This window comes from Amia ocellicauda, chromosome 18 (assembly GCF_036373705.1).
Source record: "Amia ocellicauda isolate fAmiCal2 chromosome 18, fAmiCal2.hap1, whole genome shotgun sequence".
Classification (NCBI taxonomy): domain Eukaryota; kingdom Metazoa; phylum Chordata; class Actinopteri; order Amiiformes; family Amiidae; genus Amia; species Amia ocellicauda.
Window position 1 is genome coordinate 26,081,142 of NC_089867.1, and position 20,165 is coordinate 26,101,306.

At 41.0% G+C, this 20,165-nt stretch overlaps 1 protein-coding gene across 2 annotated transcripts; it reads right to left on the reverse strand.

Annotated features, from left to right (window-relative positions):
• Nucleotides 1-752: 752 nt before the first annotated feature.
• Nucleotides 753-13,131, reverse strand: LOC136713493 (alpha-1,3-galactosyltransferase 2). Of its 2 annotated transcripts, XM_066690597.1 has the most exons (5): nt 13,011-13,121; nt 11,581-11,664; nt 10,079-10,168; nt 8,813-8,950; nt 753-3,085 (listed from the first exon to the last, which is right to left on the reverse strand). In XM_066690597.1, exons 1-5 carry the CDS (start codon nt 13,013-13,015, stop codon nt 2,404-2,406), a joined length of 999 nt encoding a protein of 332 aa, XP_066546694.1. In that variant the 5' UTR covers nt 13,016-13,121; the 3' UTR covers nt 753-2,403. The 2 variants fall into 2 exon arrangements, with proteins under 2 accessions (XP_066546694.1, XP_066546695.1); XM_066690598.1 differs by lacking the exon at nt 8,813-8,950 and having other exon boundaries at nt 13,011-13,131.
• Between the last annotated feature and the right edge of the window lie 7,034 nt (nt 13,132-20,165).

A 20,165-nucleotide genomic window follows, 5' to 3' on the forward strand; every position in this document is an offset into this window, starting at 1 on the left:
TAACATTTAGTGAGAAACAGCTGCAGAACATGCACCACCAAGCTCACCAAGCTATCTGAAACACAACACGTAACACCCAAAACCCCAAGATTAGCAATAAATCGCAAACAATAAGTAAGTGATGCATACTACAAAGCCTTCATAAAGAAAATATCTCCACAAGTTTTATATAAATATATATATATATATATATATATATTTTTATCCATCTAGCCATTTCTGTTACTCATAAAATGAAATTAGTACAAACCTCATCATTGTTATCTAGATGTACCATACTCATATGGAAATACAGTGCTGAATGTAGAATGCATTTCATACGTCCTTCTCTTTCTCAAATAGCATGTCAATGTTGAATACAGCATCCCACATTTGTGTGGAGAATGAATACATTGAATCTGTTGTATCTTTCAAATCATCAATTGTGCATTAGTGTTGAACACTTTGTCCAAATATGTTCCTAAAGAAATCTTAAATGTTGTTACTGAGACTTTAGGGCAGGGGTGTCAAACTCAATTTTACCACAGGCCATATGATCATTTCAAATTTCATTGGAGGGCCACATAAATATTTGCTCATCCCTATTTATAATTCACTGTCAATTGAAAAATTGGCAACACTCATAGTAGATTTATACTTTTACGATTATTCAAAACACACATTTGACCTAATTGTTGCTCTGAGGGGGTTCATTTGTTTAGGACAGTGGTTCCCAACCCAGGTCCTGGAGTACCCCCTACCCTGCTGGTTTTTGTTCCAACTGAGCTCTCAATTATTTAATTGAGTCCTTAATTGAAGTAATCATTTCTTAAATCAGAGCCTTTTAATTTTAAACAGTATGGGGTTTAAGTTCAGTATAACATTGTATAAGGAAAGTATTATTAAGGAACCAACTTTCTTTAAAAAAAAGTAAAATGTAACCAAATCATTACATCAATTAATGGTTCAATTAAGTAATTAAGAGCTCGGCTGGAACAAAAACCAGCAGGGTAGGGGGTACTCCAGGACCAGGGTTGGGAACCACTGACCCAGCTTGCCAATGTGCGGTGTAATGTGTTGTGCTGAAGCGATGCTCAGTGTGCAGTGTAGATGTCATTGAAGCTTTGGGCGGATTTGTTGCGCTTCATCGTTGAAACCGCTGACCGCGCAGGCGCTCTGTGTACCGGCGCTGTAATAAGGGCTGAAACTGCGCTAAGTGTGTCATTGATGCAGGACTGTGTGATTAAAACCACTTGCACACTGCGATCTCCAAAGGTCTTGTTAAGAGCATGCAACGTCTCCTTTTGTAATTGCGCAGCGAGCAGCAATCTTCATCAAACCAAAAGAATCATCGAAAGTAGGAGTTTAAACAGAACAAACTAATCTCAATATAAGACCGTCAAATATAACCATACATGAAACCAAACACCAGTAAAAATACACGAGAACAACGAAATAGTGCAACGCAAAAAACAAAACCAATAAGAGAAACAACCCAATGGTGTGAAAACAGCGACTGATGCTCGCTAGAATAAAAATACGGGCAATTAACAATTGAATACATTCAGATCTCAAATGCAACTGCTTAACATCACTACAGAGAATAAAACACTGTCCTCGGGTAACCAGGGCCACCAAATCTTGCGCTAAAAATAGACATCATTACGATACTAGTATATAGATGTGATTTCACAGAATATAATACAATACTTAGGCGATGCAGCCAGGCTTACTAACAACAGCACAAACCAGCGCTGCTAGAGGCCCCGTGTACAGCGTCTCTCGCTTAAATAACAGCAAGTTTAAACAGCAATAACTTGGCAATTAGTCAATTAGGACAGCGGTTGAAATTAGGCAACAATGCAGCAACTCAGCCTGTGATTGGCTGTTAGAACCCTACCTCGCGCCAACGACACTCGCAATGGCTGATGGGAACTGTAGTTTTCACACGCAATTTCTGCATTCACTAACTGTCGCGGGCCTAATTACTTAATGATACACCACGTTTGCAGGGGCCGGATTAAAACCATTGGGGGGCCATTTTCGGACCGCGGGCCTTGAGTTTGACACCCCTGCTGTAGGGGTTAGATAAACAGCTCTGGACCACTTAACATTGATTTCTGAACTTGGAGTGGTTTCTTAATTTTTTCCAGAGCTGTATATAAGCAACTGGTTAGATGAATAAAAAACAAAAAACAAACCTTTGTGTGTGTGTATAAATATATATATATATATACACACACACAGATTTAAACATTCACCTTTCTAACATGATTAAGTATAAATATGGATAATTGCATTTAAATACTCCACTCTTGCTAAGGTTCCTGAATTCCTGTTCCTGAAAAATAATAAATACTGGGAACCATTTTTTCAGTACAAAAATACATCTCTGTTTGATTCATGCTCTGGATTTTGTCACAACTACTCCCTAAGTTCACTGTAGTGCTTTTCAGCCCAAATGAGTCTGGGAAAATGCATTTCGCTACGGTTCTGGATTTCCTCTGACCAGCAGTACTCAGGGGACAGCACTTTGGTTGGCTTCATGATCCAGAAGTACTTGTTCAGGTGGCTCTCGTCATGCCACAGGGCCTCCACCTGGTTCTGCTTGTCCGTCATGATGCCCAGGTAACAGCTCTCAGCCAGGCGCTGCACATTCTCCCACGTGCCCCCAAAGATGGCCGCATGGTAGTAGAGATCGCCTCTCTCCATGTAGGCCATAGACTTGGGATTCCTGTCATAGGTGAAACTAAGTCTTGATCTGTCATAGAAGAAAGCATGCATCTGAGCCACAGATTCACCCAGAGCCTCCGACCCCCATCGGCTCACGAAGATCTGGTCCACATCCATGCAGAAGACATACTGGGCCTGGTGGCGGATGTGGGACTCTATGACGTTGGCGATGGTCTTCATTCTCATCATGGAGATGTCCTGCCAGCGTCTGTGCTTCTCCACCTTCATGATAACGATACTCCGTTGTGGCCCCAGCTGGATCTCGGGGACCCTCTCAGGGCTGTCAGTGAAGACGTAGTAGACCACTCGCAAGCCCGGCATGAAATGTTTCTCTGCAGAGGTGAGGAAATTCTTGAGGTAGGCATCCAGGTACCTGAAAACACACACAAGGTCTAACTTGAAATTCTATAGGATGTGCAGTTTAAATAGATATCTCTTCTATCCCTGAAGGTGGATAATCTTTAGTCAGTTTTTAGGTGTTTTGAAATAGCTGTAAAAGAGACCCTTCTCAGAAAAAAATGTGATTAATGAGTGCTAATCACTGAACGTGCATCTGCACAGGTGTGGGTTGTCAAGTGTACTCAGTTGCTCTGCCACAGATAAGTGTGAGTTTACAGTATCAACTGGTTTGGATGGGGGCCTAATTGAACCAGTCCTGTTCAATGATCATGTAGCCCAGTACAGTAGAGTCCCGACTATGCAACCTAAATGGGACCATTAACTGGTTGGATTACCAAAAATGTTGGAGGACAAATCTCAAGTTAAAATGGAAGTGCAGTATAAGTAAGAAATCAGGTTTATTACAGTACAGACGTATTACTTGAATTTCAGTCACGTAAACCAAACGTTGGATTTTAAATTGATTAAATGCAACATTTACTATACAGTATGGAAAAACGCACCACTTTTCAACTTTTCTCACACTTATTTTCCTCTTCAAAAGAAACTCTAAACACAACACTATTAATAGCAGAATGTCGCATAACTGGGACACTGTACTATAACTTAAGGTAAACCTAGAGACAGTAGATGCATGTCTATATTTTACCTTTTAAAATCTCACCTAAACACTAATTTGTTTGATAAGGCTTTTCATATTTGATACCCGTGTTCTTGTTGTGCTTTGTTCTTAAAAAAAAAAAAAAAAAAAAAAAATATATATATATATATATATACACTCACCTAAAGGATTATTAGGAACACCTGTTCAATTTCTCATTAATGCAATTATCTAACCAACCAATCACATGGCAGTTGCTTCAATGCATTTAGGGGTGTGGTCCTGGTCAAGACAATCTCCTGAACTCCAAACTGAATGTCTGAATGGGAAAGAAAGGTGATTTAAGCAATTTTGAGCGTGGCATGGTTGTTGGTGCCGGACGGGCCGGTCTGAGTATTTCACAATCTGCTCAGTTACTGGGATTTTCACGCACAACCATTTCTAGGGTTTACAAAGAATGGTGTGAAAAGGGAAAAACATCCAGTATGCGGCAGTCCTGTGGGCGAAAATGCCTTGTTGATGCTAGAGGTCAGAGGAGAATGGGCCGACTGATTCAAGCTGATAGAAGAGCAACTTTGACTGAAATAACCACTCGTTACAACCGAGGTATGCAGCAAAGCATTTGTGAAGCCACAACACGTACAACCTTGAGGCGGATGGGCTACAACAGCAGAAGACCCCACCGGGTACCACTCATCTCCACTACAAATAGGAAAAAGAGGCTACAATTTGCACAAGCTCACCAAAATTGGACAGTTGAAGACTGGAAAAATGTTGCCTGGTCTGATGAGTCTCGATTTCTGTTGAGACATTCAGATGGTAGAGTCAGAATTTGGCGTAAACAGAATGAGAACATGGATCCATCATGCCTTGTTACCACTGTGCAGGCTGGTGGTGGTGGTGTAATGGTGTGGGGGATGTATGTTAATGTACTACAGTCTCCGCCCCCACATTGCATTTAATGTAGTCTCTCTGCACGCAGAGCCAGTGACGCGCTGCAGCGCATTGTGTGCATTGCATCTTATTCAGTCACCAGCGCGCTGCTTTAACAACGTAATGCATTCATATTACGTTTAATTGTGGCATTAAAATAATACGATGCTATAAAGCAATTCAGCAGGGATAAGACACAAAAATAAGCTTGTATTGTTTAACATCGTGTGTATTGCATTTCATTATGGCTCGACAAATTTGGTAACATCCTGTAAAGCAATACGCCGATAATTAATCGATTTAAGCATTTGTATTGTTTTGTATTGTGGCACTAGAAAGCTTCCATAATTAACAGTATGCGTTGATTTACATTCATACAATCCTAGTTGCACCATAGAAAACAGTTTTGTTTTCTGGTGACTGATGCGGTTAATGTGACACAAGGGAGGCTCATCACTGTGCAGAGGGGCGACGAGCTCATATATCTAATCAGCCCTGTTTCAAGTAGTTAATTATCTGGCTAATACTAATACTGTGTTTGACCCCCTTTCGCCTTAATTCTACGTGGCATTGATTCAACAAGGTGCTGAAAGCATTCTTTAGAAATGTTGGCCCATATTGATAGGATAGCATCTTGCAGTTGATGGAGATTTGTGGGATGCACATCCAGGGCACGAAGCTCCCGTTCCACCACATCCCAAAGATGCTCTATTGGGTTGAGATCTGGTGACTGTGGGGGCCAGTTTAGTACAGTGAACTCATTGTCACGTTCAAGAAACCAATTTGAAATGATTCGACCTTTGTGACATGGTGCATTATCCTGCTGGAAGTAGCCATCAGAGGATGGGTACATGGTGGTCATAAAGGGATGGACATGGTCAGAAACAATGCTCAGGAAGGCCGTGGCATTTAAACGATGCCCAATTGGCACTAAGGGCCCTAAAGTGTGCCAAGAAAACATCCCCCACACCATTACACCACCACCACCAGCCTGCACAGTGGTAACAAGGCATGATGGATCCATGTTCTCATTCTGTTTACGCCAAATTCTGACTCGACCATCTGAATGTCTCAACAGAAATCGAGACTCATCAGACCAGGCAACATTTTTCCAGTCTTCAACTGTCCAATTTTGGTGAGCTTGTGCAAATTGTAGCCTCTTTGTCCTATTTGTAGTGGAGATGAGTGGTACCCGGTGGGGTCTTCTGCTGTTGTAGCCCATCCGCCTCAAGGTTGTACGTGTTGTGGCTTCACAAATGCTTTGCTGCATACCTCGGTTGTAACGAGTGGTTATTTCAGTCAAAGTTGCTCTTCTATCAGCTTGAATCAGTCGGCCCATTCTCCTCTGACCTCTAGCATCAACAAGGCATTTTCGCCCACAGGACTGCCGCATACTGGATGTTTTTCCCTTTTCACACCATTCTTTGTAAACCCTAGAAATGGTTGTGCGTGAAAATCCCAGTAACTGAGCAGATTGTGAAATACTCAGACCGGCCCGTCTGGCACCAACAACCATGCCACGCTCAAAATTGCTTAAATCGCCTTTCTTTCCCATTCAGACATTCAGTTTGGAGTTCAGGAGATTGTCTTGACCAGGACCACACCCCTAAATGCATTGAAGCAACTGCCATGTGATTGGTTGATTAGAAAATTGCATTAATGAGAAATTAAACAGGTGTTCCTAATAATCCTTTAGGTGAGTGTATGTATATATATATATATATATATATATATATATATATATATATATATATATATATATATATACACATACATATATTACAGTACTATGCATAAGTTTTAGGCAGGTGTGAAAAAATGCTGTAAAGTAAGAATGCTTTCAATAATACACATGTTAATAGATTATATTTATCAATTAACTAAATGCCTGCCGAGTTCCTTCAAAAACTGTGTGCAAGTGTACCTAGAAGAATTGATGCTGAATGCAAAGGGTGGTCACACCAAGTATGGATTTGATGTAGATTTTTCTTCTGTTCACTCACTTTGCATTAACTTCATTGATAAATATAATCTATTAACATGTCTATTTTTGAAAGCATTCTTACTTTACAGTATTTTTTCACACCTGCCTAAAACTTTTGTCACAGTACTGTAAATACAGGTATATATACAGTGTAAAGGAATATTGTTATCCATGATATTTTCTTTTCAGCTACCAACTGACATTCCAAACAAACCAGTATTTCTGGAAAACCAGTAAAAATAAACATTCCTAACTGGTATTAGGATGACTTTAGTTAGTGTTTGTTTGTTTAATCGCATTCTGGATCTCTAATTATAATATTTAACAAAATAAAATAAAATTTGTTGTAGTCTGCTCTGCCAAAGCACTGTTTAGCTGAAATGCTGTTCCCTCATTGGCCGATCAGACACACTATGACAGTATATTTTCTGCTGTTTGTAAACTACCCACTTTGACATACAGTGAGGGAAAAAAAGTATTTGATCCCCTGCTGATTTTGTACGTTTGCCCACTGACAAAGAAATTATCAGTCTATAATTTTAATGGTAGGTGTATTTTAACAGTGAGAGACAGAATAACAACAAAAAAATCAAGAAAAATGCATTTCAAAAAAGTTATAAATTGATTTGCATGTTAATGAGGGAAATAAGTATTTGATCCCCTATCAATCAGCAAGATTTCTGGCTCCCAGGTGTCTTTTATACAGGTAATGAGCTGAGATTAGGAGCACTCTCTTAAAGGGAGTGCTCCTAATCTCAGCTCGTTACCTGTATAAAAGACACCTGTCCACAGAAGCAATCAATCAATCAGATTCCAAACTCTCCACCATGGCCAAGACCAAAGAGCTGTCCAAGGATGTCAGGGACAAGATTGTAGACCTACACAAGGCTGGAATGGGCTACAAGACCATCGCCAAGCAGCTTGGTGAGAAGGTGACAACAGTCGGTGCAATTATTCGCAAAAGGAAGAAACACAAAATAACTTTCAGTCTCCCTCACTCTGGGGCTCCATGCAAGATCTCACCTCGTGGAGTTTCAATGATCATGAGAACGGTGAGGAATCAGCCCAGAACTACACAGGAGGATCTTGTTAATGATCTCAAGGCAGCTGGGACCATAGTCACCAAGAAAACAATCGGTAACACACTACGCCGTGAAGGACTGAAATCCTGCAGCGCCCGCAAGGTCCCCCTGCTCAAGAAAGCACATGTACAGGCCCGTCTGAAGTTTGCCAGTGAACACCTGAATGATTCAGAGGAAAGTGAAGTGGGTGAAAGTGTTGTGGTCAGATGAGACCAAAATCTAGCTCTTTGGCATCAACTCAACTCGCCGTGTTTGGAGGAGGAGGAATGACCCCAAGAACACCATCCCCACCGTCAAACATGGCGGTGGAAACATTATGCTTTGGGGGTGTTTTTCTGCTAAGGGCCCAGGACAACTGCACCGCATCAAAGGGACGATGGACGGGGCCATGTACTGTCAAATCTTGGGTGAGAACCTCCTTCACTCAGCCAGGGCATTGAAAATGGGTCGTGGATGGGTATTCCAGCATGACAATGACCCAAAACACACAGCCAAGGCAACAAAGGAGTGGCTCAAGAAGAAGCACATTAAGGTCCTGGAGTGGCCTAGCCAGTCTCCAGACCTTAATCCCATAGAAAATCTGTGGAGGGAGCTGAAGATTCGAGTTGCCAAACGTTAGCCTCGAAACCTTAATGACTTGGAGAGGATCTGCAAAGAGGAGTGGGACAAAATCCCTCCTGAGATGTGTGCAAACCTGGTGGCCAACTACAAGAAATGTCTGACCTCTGTGATTGCCAACAAGGGTTTTGCCACCAAGTACTAAGTCGAAGGGGTCAAATACTTATTTCCCTCATTAACATGCAAATCAATGTATAACTTTTTTGAAATGCGTTTTTCTGGATTTTGTTGTTGTTATTCTGTCTCTCACTGTTAAAATACACCTACCATTAAAATTATAGACTGATCATTTCTTTGTCAGTGGGCAAATGTACAAAATCAGCAGGGGATCAAATACTTTTTTCTCTCACTGTAAGGAGGAATCTGATGGATTTCCCACCATGATAGGAGTCTTACATGACACAAAGGCATAATGTCTATATACCATATGAGAGCAAGCTGACAAAACAAGTACAGTGGAAAATGAAAAAAGAAAAAACGTACTTGCCAATGGCAAAAACCGTCAGCGCAACACCGGTATTTCTGCTTTTGTAAAACTCATCGTACTGTTGAGCATCAAACATTCCATCCCAAATAATGGGAGCTTGCCAGTGAGTACAAGTCTGCACATCCTTCCTTGACCTGAGAGGAGAGAGACGAGAGAGAAGAAAAATGTTGGGGGTCAGGATTCCTAAAGAAGGCAGGAACAGGGCTTCTGGAGGTTTCTGTATGCGTTGCTATGTATGGTATGAGAGAAGTGATGATCGTTAGTGAATTTATAGACTCGCTGGCTGCTTTCCTAATCACAACTTTGATGTAGACAAATCCATGCCATTTTTATCCAGGTGGGCTTTCCGTACTGCTCCGAGAATGTCTTACTAGGCTCTGAGGTTGAAGTTCAGCCCGACCTATTGAAATTTGACGGCACTTGGCACAACTGAAACTCACATGAAGAATCCAGAAACACAGACATTGAGCACTGCTTTTCTTTAAATTGTGACCATCTTTGAGTATAACCCCCCTTGAAAAATAGCGGTGGTAATCAACAAGAAACCAAGGTGATAAAGTGGGTGCAATTCAATTACCTGCCGGTGTCATTGTACTACACTTACCCATACCTGTCAACACTCCCGTTTTTCCCGGGAGTCTCCTGTATTTCACACCCATCTCCTGCCCCCCTCCCGTTTTGTTATTTCTCCCGGGAAACTCCCGTAATTTGTATGGCCAAACCTCGTTATATAAATAATGACATCAATATATTATTCCAAGGGTGTCCAGTTGCCAGATCTTGTATGAAACGCATCCTACTCACACAATCGACACATCATACAAATTTCAACCCATTTGTGACCTCAACCTAGCAACCTACAACCCAGTTGCGCTGTTGATAACTGTTGAATCAAGGATCACTGGTAGAAATGGGAGAAGACTCAGGTGGTGCTCCGGCGAAAAAAAACAAAATATACATGTAAATTTAACAACAGCTGGACGGAAGAATTTAATTTCATATCTCAAAGCCATATCGAAAATGCCAACGCCTTTTGCAAAATGTGTCACACTGATTTTAATATCGGACAATATGGGAAAAATTACATTACCCAGCATATTAAATCACAACGGCACAATCGCGCAGCGGAGGCACAGATGGGCACACCGGCCATTCCGACCTTCATCACTAAGGGACGGACGGACGGAGCCCAAACCCCCACATACCCCCCCTAAGAGGTCTCCCGGATTTTGGTACCCAAATGTTGACAGGTATGCACTTACCAGAGATCTAGAGAGTTGTCAATGTGAGATCCAGACCTTATTTTGGTCCCAGGAGGCAAAGTGCACCTTCGCTTCGTCCCTTCTAAAGAGCTGCACATAAAGACGACAAGCATTATTCTCAGAGACCTTCTCATCCTTCCCAGTGGGAACAAACCAATTGGAAAAGTTGCCTGATTTTACTGGCAGGGCCCGGCACCTGCAGTTTTCTCACAGCAGCTGTAGTCATATTTATTATTACTGTTATTATTATTATTATTATTATTATTATTATTATTAATGATAATCATTTTGTAGCAGATGCTCATACCTGGGGTGATACAATTATCACAAGAAACATTTCTCAAAAGCTCTGCGGCTGTGAGGGCTGGCATCGCAGTGGAGCTCAAGCTGAGAGTGATAGACCTGGAGCAGCACTAGACTCTGCCTGGAAACTTGCCTCTACACTCTCCTACTTTGCATTATACCTTTTGACATACAAATTCCAGAGAAGAAGAGTAATATGTTGTGAATTGAAATTAAGCATCTCCAATGTAGGTGTTTTTCATCCAACTCTTGCTCTTGCTCTTAAATTCAGAATCTATATTCTTCTGACCTGAGACCAGGGAGACTCAGCCTTCACTACAGTGAAGCTGACACTGGCCTTATATAAGTTGTGTTGTGTTGTGTTTCATTGCTGTGCCAGCAAAACAGGTTGAAAACTACAGTCGCCAGCACGCAGGACAATAGATGCAACATTGATATGGGTGAATACCTGTGATGTACACAAGAAACAATGCTTCCTTTGTTACATCCTGTGGGTCTAGCCTGCAGGGAGGCTGAAGGAGCCTGAATGCGGCACTGTACCTTGTCCAGGATAACACCAAATGAAAACAGAATCTGCCATGGCATAGTTTCAAAGTCAATCTTGCCCTGCAGCACAATGTATTCATGTCAGCTCCAGCCTCCTAATCACACTCTGCTCTGCTCTGGAATACACGATCTGCACAGGCCAGACGAGTGCCAAACCTCTGAGCCAAAACATGGACAACAAAGAGGGCCTGCACACCCCTCAGAGTCACCCTAACAGATATACAGTCTTGTAGTCATCTCTGAAAATAATTTGTCTACAGCTTTGCATCCCAATTACCTTGCAATTCATAGGTCACACAAACTGGCTTGTAGGTATGCACATGACAACCAGGAATAAATTTATACAGGCGTGGCCCCTGCTATTATGAGGTTGTAATTGATTGGATGTATACTTTAAAACCAGTCTGTATATTCAGAAAGGGTGTATACAGTTTAAGTAAAATAAGTGTAGTGTATTTGGAGATAAATTAGGGAGGAGTACTTTATACAATGGGAGTGAGAAGTTGTGAAAGTGATCCCCTTGGTCTAACATGAATTCCATGTAACTAAAATATTTTAGAAAAAATTGAAATAGAGAATAGGTGTTAAATATGGAGACGTAAAAGTTGAAGGGCAATGACAACAGCACAGCAGGAGAATAAGGAGAGTCTTACCTGATGACCCACAGACTAAAGAAGGGGATGAAAACCCCGATGGAGATGCAGAGAAGGCACGAAGTGATGCATCTCACGCATTTCCTGTTGACATGAATGTATAAATAAAAAATGGTTAGATCCGAAGTCTGAAATGATGGCCATACAACTCTATATAATGTGAATAAGGTTGTGTGTGTAGGTCCTGGGAATTTAGCTGATAAAATAATGCAACCAGATCCTATTTACCAGTAATGGATTTCAACCAGGTTTTGAAAATGGCAAGAATGTATTGTAATGTAATGGCCTGAGCTATATTCTGTAGAACACCTCTGGAGCGGTCAACAGCTATTAGTTAGTTAGCTATTAGTACTCATCCTTTGGAGGAGCTGCCCCCCAGGTGGACACACCCATAATAACACTACAGAAAGAATGACATGAATCATCCCTTTTGAGAGGTGTGCCACACAAAAACAGGTTAAAGGAACTGAAGTTATTATACCAAAGCAACCAAATAAGCCAAGCAGGCTGACTGGACAATGGAGTTACAGACAAGTTTCAAGTCCTTAATTTCTGTCTGTAATACAATATGTAATGATGACAATGTAAGCCAGCAACTGGTGCTTAACCAAGACAATCTAACCAACTGTCACATCAGTAAGCTTTATTTGTACACAAGTAGTAGAGATCCTAATCTCGTGTAGGGCAATAATGATTTGTCCATACGATTCTATGACTTGAGGGAGAGTTTCATAATTTAAATGGTTTATTATAAAGTCACTTGATTTAATGACTTGACTCACTTAATATTGTTTTTCTGTAACAGATTTTTGTGTTCTTTTTCCACGGAAAACACATTTGTTTAGATAGTACACAAACTCTTCAACTGCATTAATAGTTACACTTAAAACTATATATTGTTATCACCAAATGTGTTATAATGTCATAATGTTACAACTGGTTTAAGTGACTCAGAGGAATAATTTTAGTACCAATTTTAATAATAATTTTTGGGAAAACGAAATACCTGCTTAAAAATATGCCAAATCTAGATTGAAGGTAATTCTAATTATATGCAAAATGTAACTAACTAATATTGCAGTAGCAGACAATTCTGAAAAGCCTGGGAAACGAACTCCACTCTCCCATGTTACAACAATGATACAAATAAATAAACAAATACAAGTATTTTTAACTTAACTGTTCTCCTTTAGTCAAGCTTTTTCATGAGTGTTTTATTCCAGATTGAAAGACCCTACCTGCTCTCCTTGTGTAAGCTTACATTAGCAACAATAAACGTCCAACAGAGGAAACAAACACACTTCTACATACATACACACACATTATATACATTACATGTATATTTAAACTTTGTCTGTCATTACAGGTAACAGGAGTAGAATGAATGTTAAAGTTTAATGCAAACTTTAGAAAAGGGACAGCGCACTCACCTCATTTTGTTGAGACCTGCCTCAAATGGTTTGATGCAATTGTAGTAAAAGCTGTCTTGTGACACTTTCTCCTTGCCCTCCACCCAACAGAAGAATGCTGTTTCATGAAATACTCACCCAGTTCTACGACTTTCAACTCCACTCTAAAGAAGAATGCAAACGGTTTACCCATTTTCAGGCGAAACTGAGCATAATACTAAAGGGTTTATTTTCAGGCTGCTAATCATCTTTATAAGATGACACACACGGTGTAAAATCATAACGAAGATGACGACAACAAATCACTTGACCAATATTTTTCATAAGCACACAAACAAAAAGGAAGAACTAAATACATTTTCTATCAAGTGGACCATGTTCATGTGCCATCGTGTTATGTTTACCAGGTCTTTTTCCAAAGATGAAAAGCAAACACACATGATCCCATACAAACAAGAGAAGCCTCCAGTGCTTTTTTAACTCTTAAGAGAAGCAGCCTGAAAGATCCATATGCATTGCATTGTGTTTTGTTTTTCTCAAAAGGGAAAACAGATGTTAGCTTATCACAGTCTTTTAACGTAATGCTTAACTTAAAAGCTAATTTACCCTGAACTGATTTCTTATTTTTGGTAAGTACAGACCAGCCATTTAATGTGTAATAAGACCGTCCAGATCCTGACTCACCTATGGAGCCCATTGTTAACTCTGGGAGCACACTCTTTCTGCAGCTTGATCAGCAGGGGTTCATCATTTAGTTTGATACTGGAACTATGTAGTGACAACAAACAAACATTGTGTAAGCTGCGATTGCTTTGAATCACTGTTGTCCCCAAACAAAACAGCCCACGTGAGAATTTGATGCCATTTTAGATAGAAGTGGGTTCCTCTTATTCTGACTCCCAATACCTTTTGTGCCGATTCCCCAGTGTTGCTAATTTTCAACTTGTCTTTCAAGCAGGACTCAAGTGCTTTATCCAATATGAATTAAATGTATAGTCATCATAATATAATAATACTAGTCATAATTTGACTAGACTTCAGACAACCACCAAAGTGTTTATTTTGGCCAAATCTCACTTGACTAAGGGAATTATCAGCGGGCCATGAGGACTAGGCCATCTGAACCCCCCGAGGTGCAGAGGGCATGTGGAGGAGGGATGCAAAGCAATACATGGTGGGAAAGTGGGTTTGTTGCTGCATACTTATGCTTGGAAAGCGAAAGTCAGACCTGAGAGATTGGGGCTCTCACGTCACTCTCCTGAACTTCAGTTTGAAACTCCATATGAAGAGAATTATTTATTTATACACATAACCATTGATTTAGTTGGTTGTCAAATATGAACTCTTATAGTATATGTAACAGCTACAGTTTGTGCTGTGATGCTGCATTGAGGATTTTACTAGCAGGGAAATATATATATACTATACATTTGCACATTTTAACAAAGCTCCCCGGGCTGCACAGACGCCACTCCGCCGCTCCAACCAGGAGAGAAAAGCGCGCTGCACCAAAAGAGCGACCCTCTATAGTGCCGCAATACAACACAATAGAAATGCTGGCATCGAAAAATGATCGGCGTATTGCTTTACAGGATGTTGCGAAATTGTCCAAACAATACAAGCTTATTTTTGTGTCTTGTCCCTGCTGAAATAGCGAATAGCATCGTAGTATTTTAATGCCACAATTAAATGTAATACTAATGCTTTACGTTGTTAAAGCAGCGCGATGGTGACTGAATTAGATGCAATGCACACAATGCGCTGCAGCGCGTCTATGGAGGGTGACCAGTGCCACAATTAAGATGAACGTGATTATGAACATGAAGATGATTATGAAGATGATTATTAATATGATTATGAACATGAACATGAACATCGGAAAAAAAAAGAAATACAAGAGACGCTACGAAATGTAGAAGCGCACTGAGACAAACGGGAAATATATACATGTTGAAACTAATGAATGTATAAATACATGTTAAATAAATAACATGATAAATAATCATATAATCAATAATAATAACAATAAATAGACGAATAAATAAAAAATAAAATAAAAAATATACCTAAAAAACATCATCCATACATCATAATTTGGACCCAAAAAAAACCACTGATGAAGATGCAGATGCAGACTGTCCGCTTTTACAATGTTGCCATAGAAAGTGGTCAGAAGTCAGAGGCAGAGCGATGGCGGACAGACGTGTTTCAATGGAAGTTAACACTGAATAGTTTCCATATTGTGTTTTGTTTGGTTTTATTCGGGAAAATTTACAAAGACACACCTACTCGCTCACACGGTATCTATATATAAAGGGAGGTGTTAGTTTAAGTCCTAGATTTTACTCTATTGCAATAATTTCAGGATTTATACAATGTATTGTGGAGCTATAGTACACATACATAAATATATAGGAAGGCTGTATTCATAATGTAACGACTCGGCAGGACTCGAACCCCACTCTCCGCGTCACAATGCAGATTCACCGCAGCGCCATAGTGAGGCTCCACAGTAGTGGGTAAGGCGCACGAAAGTGGGACGGGTATTTTTTCAGAGTATGGAGGACTATCCAAGCTTACATTTTAAATACATACACAGAGAAAATACACGATTATACAAATACATGGACATTTAGGGCTATCTATTTATTTATTTATTTATTTATTTATTTAAATATGTATTTATATATTCATTAGATTCAACATGTATATATTTATTTCCCGTTTGTCTCTTTGCTATTCACATTTCTCAGTGCGCTTCTACATTTCGTAGCGTCTCTTGTATTTTTTTTTCGATGTGACAAAACATTGAACTCTGTCAATCAGAGCGAGTGGGCGGTAGCCAGTGCGCTTATTGTCCTATCCAGTGCTCATAATCATTTTCATGTTCACCTTCATAATCCTCTTCATGTTCGTCTTCATAATCATGTTCATAATCATGTTAATAATCATCTTCATGTTCATAATCATGTTCATAATCATCTTCATGTTCATAATCATGTTCATCTTCATGTTAATAATCATCTTCATGTTCATAATCACGTTCATCTTAATTTTGGCACTGATCACCCTCCATACGCGTCACTGGCTCTGCGTGCAGAGAGACTAAATTAATTGTAATATGGGGGCGGAGACTCTAGCACATTAACATACGGGGCGGGGTTATGGGCGTGGGTCTGGAGTTTAGATGATTGAAAATCGCTGCCCAACGAAACCCCCCGTCTATCGGTCTCCGTCTGTTAACGAGACGAGTCTGAATCAGGAGCAGAACCAGGACAGTCCGGCCGAATTCATTGTGTGTCAGGGCAGTAATGTGAAACTTAAAAGACACCACACATTTTGTTATAGATATACACAACAATGTGTGTCATGTGTATTTTTCATTAAGTTCAGTTAATTTAACTTTGCAGTGAAACAGGCCCTGTGGGAGGGACAGAACATCTGTCTTTTTAATAAGCAGGAGCTGGACCCGATTGTCATCGTGCGGAGGAGCATGGTGCTCGTGAGGGACTACGTCAATCTGGAGGTCCATCAGAGGGGCAAGGAGGAAGCCTATAAGAACTGGCGCATACAAGATCTGGGGGAGCTCAGGATCCCATGATGGGACCCACCTCCGGGGACGGTCAGTTCCCCTTGCTGGAGCCCGAGTCCAAGATCTTTTAAAGATTTTATGGATGATTGTTTTTAAAAAAGATTTTAAAAATGAATCTTAATTGTTTTTAAAGATTTAGTTGTTTTTAAATCACAATGTTTAGGGTTTTTGGTATAGTTTTGTTATATTCTTTTGTCAAATACATTGACCGTTTTGGGTTTAAGTTTAAATGCATTGGACCTTTTTTGTTTGTTTTTTATTTTTACCTTTTTAATTGTTTTTTTTATTTTGTCCAATGCATTTTCAGTTATTTTCAATGTATTTGACCTTTATGTTGGTGAGCAGTTTTTGCTTTTATCACATTTGTTTTGTTGTTTTGGGCACGTTTATTTTGAAGTTAATTGTTTTGTTCCTTGTTAAAATCACAAAGATTTTAAATTTTTTTAAGTGATTTTAAGGATTGATATTTTAAAGATTTTAATCATAAGCATTAAAAAATTTGAATTGTTTTTATTTATGTATAATGAAAAATACTAAAGTCAATAAAATAGTATTTTAATTTAACTTTGCTGGAGGATGTCAAGATTTGCAAAGCCACCATCTTAAATGTATCCCATAATACCTCTGGTTCCAACCATGAACCAAGTCTCAACTGGGTTCACTGGTCAGTTGATTTGTGACCGCTGGGTCCATTAAAAAACACACAACCTGACAATCTGGGGTCTGTTCTTCGTACGTGGATAAATATGTTAGCCGGCTACATTTCAGGATAACTTGGCATAAACTCAGGTTCCCTTTCAAATCGAAATACAGCCATTACCTAATGGGAAGAGCCTTCTAACTTGCCAACCATTCAAAGTATGTACCAAAGCTGCCCAATAGGGGCTGTGCTGGCAGGAGGAAGACCCGCCCCCGGCGTCTAAGAAAAGCCTCCTGACTGCAGGTCCCTACCATTTCTTCTTTCACCTGCCTGTGATTGTGCTTTTTTGAGTTTTCGCTTGCAATCGCCTTAAAGTTTGCTAATCCTCTACAGAGTGTTATTTGCATTTTTTTTTGCCTCTTCGAAGCTCAGACTACGGTCTTTTAATTATTATTGCTTCTCTTCAAGGGGAAGTGTGCAGTGGGAGTTTCACTCAGAGCCGGCCTCGGTCCTGCCACTGAGATCTCTTGCACGATTTATCTCCTGTACCATCTATTCTTTTTTTACAGATTCTAGTGGCGTAAGGGGCTCCTAACAACACAACAGGCCGTGGCCGAGGCAGGGGAAACATCAACCTAGGCCACAACAGACCAGTGGCTCGCAGCCTGAGCAGCCCCGCAGAAACCAGCCACAGGCGAGAGGGAAGAACAGGCTGTCTGGCTGGAAGCCTAAGGGCAAGGGAGACACCCAACAGACCCCTGCGAAGCCGTAGGATCATCCCTGAAGGGACGCGGCCCGCCATCACCAACCTCACCCCCCCCACAACAGACTGACCAGACTCGACCAATGGCAAGCCTGCACCCAGGATTGTCGGATGTCCCGAAAGGGCTCAAGCTCTATCCCAGGAGATCGCTGTGATGCAGGAGAAATGAGCGATATGACTACAGCCGATGAAGACTCTTGAACAGGCTTCTACTCGGGGTACTTCCTGGTGCCAAAGAAGGAGGAAGGCTTCAGACCCATTCTCGATCTGAGGGGCCTCAACATGTTTCTGAAAAAAAGACCCTTCCGCATGTTGACGGTGCAGCGTATCCTCCAGTCTGTCCGGCCGGGTGACTGGTTCACGTCAATAGTCCCCAGGGATGCTTACTTCCATGTCCCCATCCTCCCGGCGCACAGGAAATACCTGTGCTTCGCCTTCCAGGGCCAGATGTACGAGTTCAAGGTGTTGCCATTTGGCCTTTCTCGAAGTGCATGGATGCAGCCTTGACCCCCCTCAGGACAAAGGGGATAAGGATCCTGAACTACCTGTCTGGTGTGCATCAACTTCAGGCTTCAGGCAGAGGAACATACAGCAGAGGTCATACATCACGTGACTGCACTGGGTCTCACAGTTCACATAGAGAAAAGCTCCCTCTAACTCGCACAGATGGTGGGCTTCTTGGGAATGAAGCTGGACTCTCAAAAAATGCTTGCCTACCTGTCCAGAGACAGAATCGTTGGAGAGTTGGAGAAATCATTCAGAAGGGCATAGACTCTCAAGCTGGTCATCTTCCAAAAACTGTGGGGGCTGATGGCGGCCTCCTCGAATATTCTTCCCCTGGGCCTGCTGCACATGCGCCCATTGCAACGCTGAGTTAATGCCCACAAGCTGCACCCAGCGAGACACAAACACTACCCACTGACAGTGACCTCAACGTGCTGGCAGGCACTGTCCTGGTGGAGAAATTGGAACAATCTGCGCCTCGGCTCCCCCCTCAGATGCTCGCACAGATGGGAAGTCATCAACACAGACGCCTCCGGAACAGGCTGGGGAGCTGTCTGGAATGGGATGGGAGTCCAAGGAGTGTGGAGCGGCCTCTGGTCAGCCACACAGAGCAACGTACAGGAGCTGCAAGCAGTGCAACTGGCGCTGTACCACTTTCACCATGGTCTGGCAGACAGACACGTCCTGGTTCGTTTGGACAACATGTCAGTGGTGGCCTACACTCCCCCAGACTACATTGTTTGGCATGCAGATTTCTCCTGTGGGCGCAAGACAATCTCCGCTCCATATGGGTAATACACCTGCTGGGCATGTCCAATACAGTGGTGGACATTCTCTCCAGGGGATCTGGACAACTCAGTGTGGAGACTAAATCTTCAGGTGGTGGAGCAGATCTGGAAGAAGCTGGGACGAGCTCGGGTCGACCTCTTTGCTACACAGGCAACGGGTGGTTTCGAAACAGCAACTGGCGCACTGGGTGGCGGACGCGATCCGGCTCACCTAGGAGACTGCTAATCTTCCCATGCCTCAACACATCTCCGCACACTCAACAAGGGAACAGATACTACTGTTTTATTGTTTAAAGTATTTTACATTTTCAAATAAAAACATTTCAAATTTTTAATACTTGTGATTAAAAACTTTTTTAAAATCAATTCTTAAAATCACTTAAAATTTTTAAAATCTTTGTGATTTAACGAAAACAAAAAACTTAACTTCAAATAAACAAGTGCACAAAACAACAAAACAAATGTGATTAAAGCAAAACTGCTACCAACATAAAAGTCAAATACATTGAAAATAACTGAAAATGCACTGGACAAAATAAAGAAACAATTAAAAAGGTAAAAATAAAAAACAAACAAAAACGGTCCAATGCATTTAAAATTAAATCCAAAACGGACAATGTATTTGACAAAAAAATAGAACAAAACTAAACCAAAAAAGCCCTAAACAATTAGTGTTTTAAAAACAACTAAATCTTTAAAAACAATTAAAATTCATTTTTAAAATTCATTTTAAAATATCATTCATAAAATAATTAAAAGATCTTGGACTCGGGCTCCAGCAGGGGGAGATGACCGTCCCCGGAGGTGGGTCCCATCATGGGATCCTGAGCTCCCCCAGATCTTGTATATGCCAGTTCTTATAGGCTTCCTCCTTGCCCCTCTGATGGAC

What these genes read in the sequence shown, in the direction of transcription:
- LOC136713493 (XM_066690597.1), bottom strand. An exon ending in TTTAGTCTGTGGGTCATCAG is followed by an intron (nt 10,169 to 11,580) that starts GTAAGACTCTCC and finishes CTTTATGTGCAG; the next exon opens with CTCTTTAGAAGGGACGAAGC. An exon ending in ACGGTTTTTGCCATTGGCAA is followed by an intron (nt 3,086 to 8,812) that starts GTACGTTTTTTC and finishes GTGTGTTTTCAG; the next exon opens with GTACCTGGATGCCTACCTCA.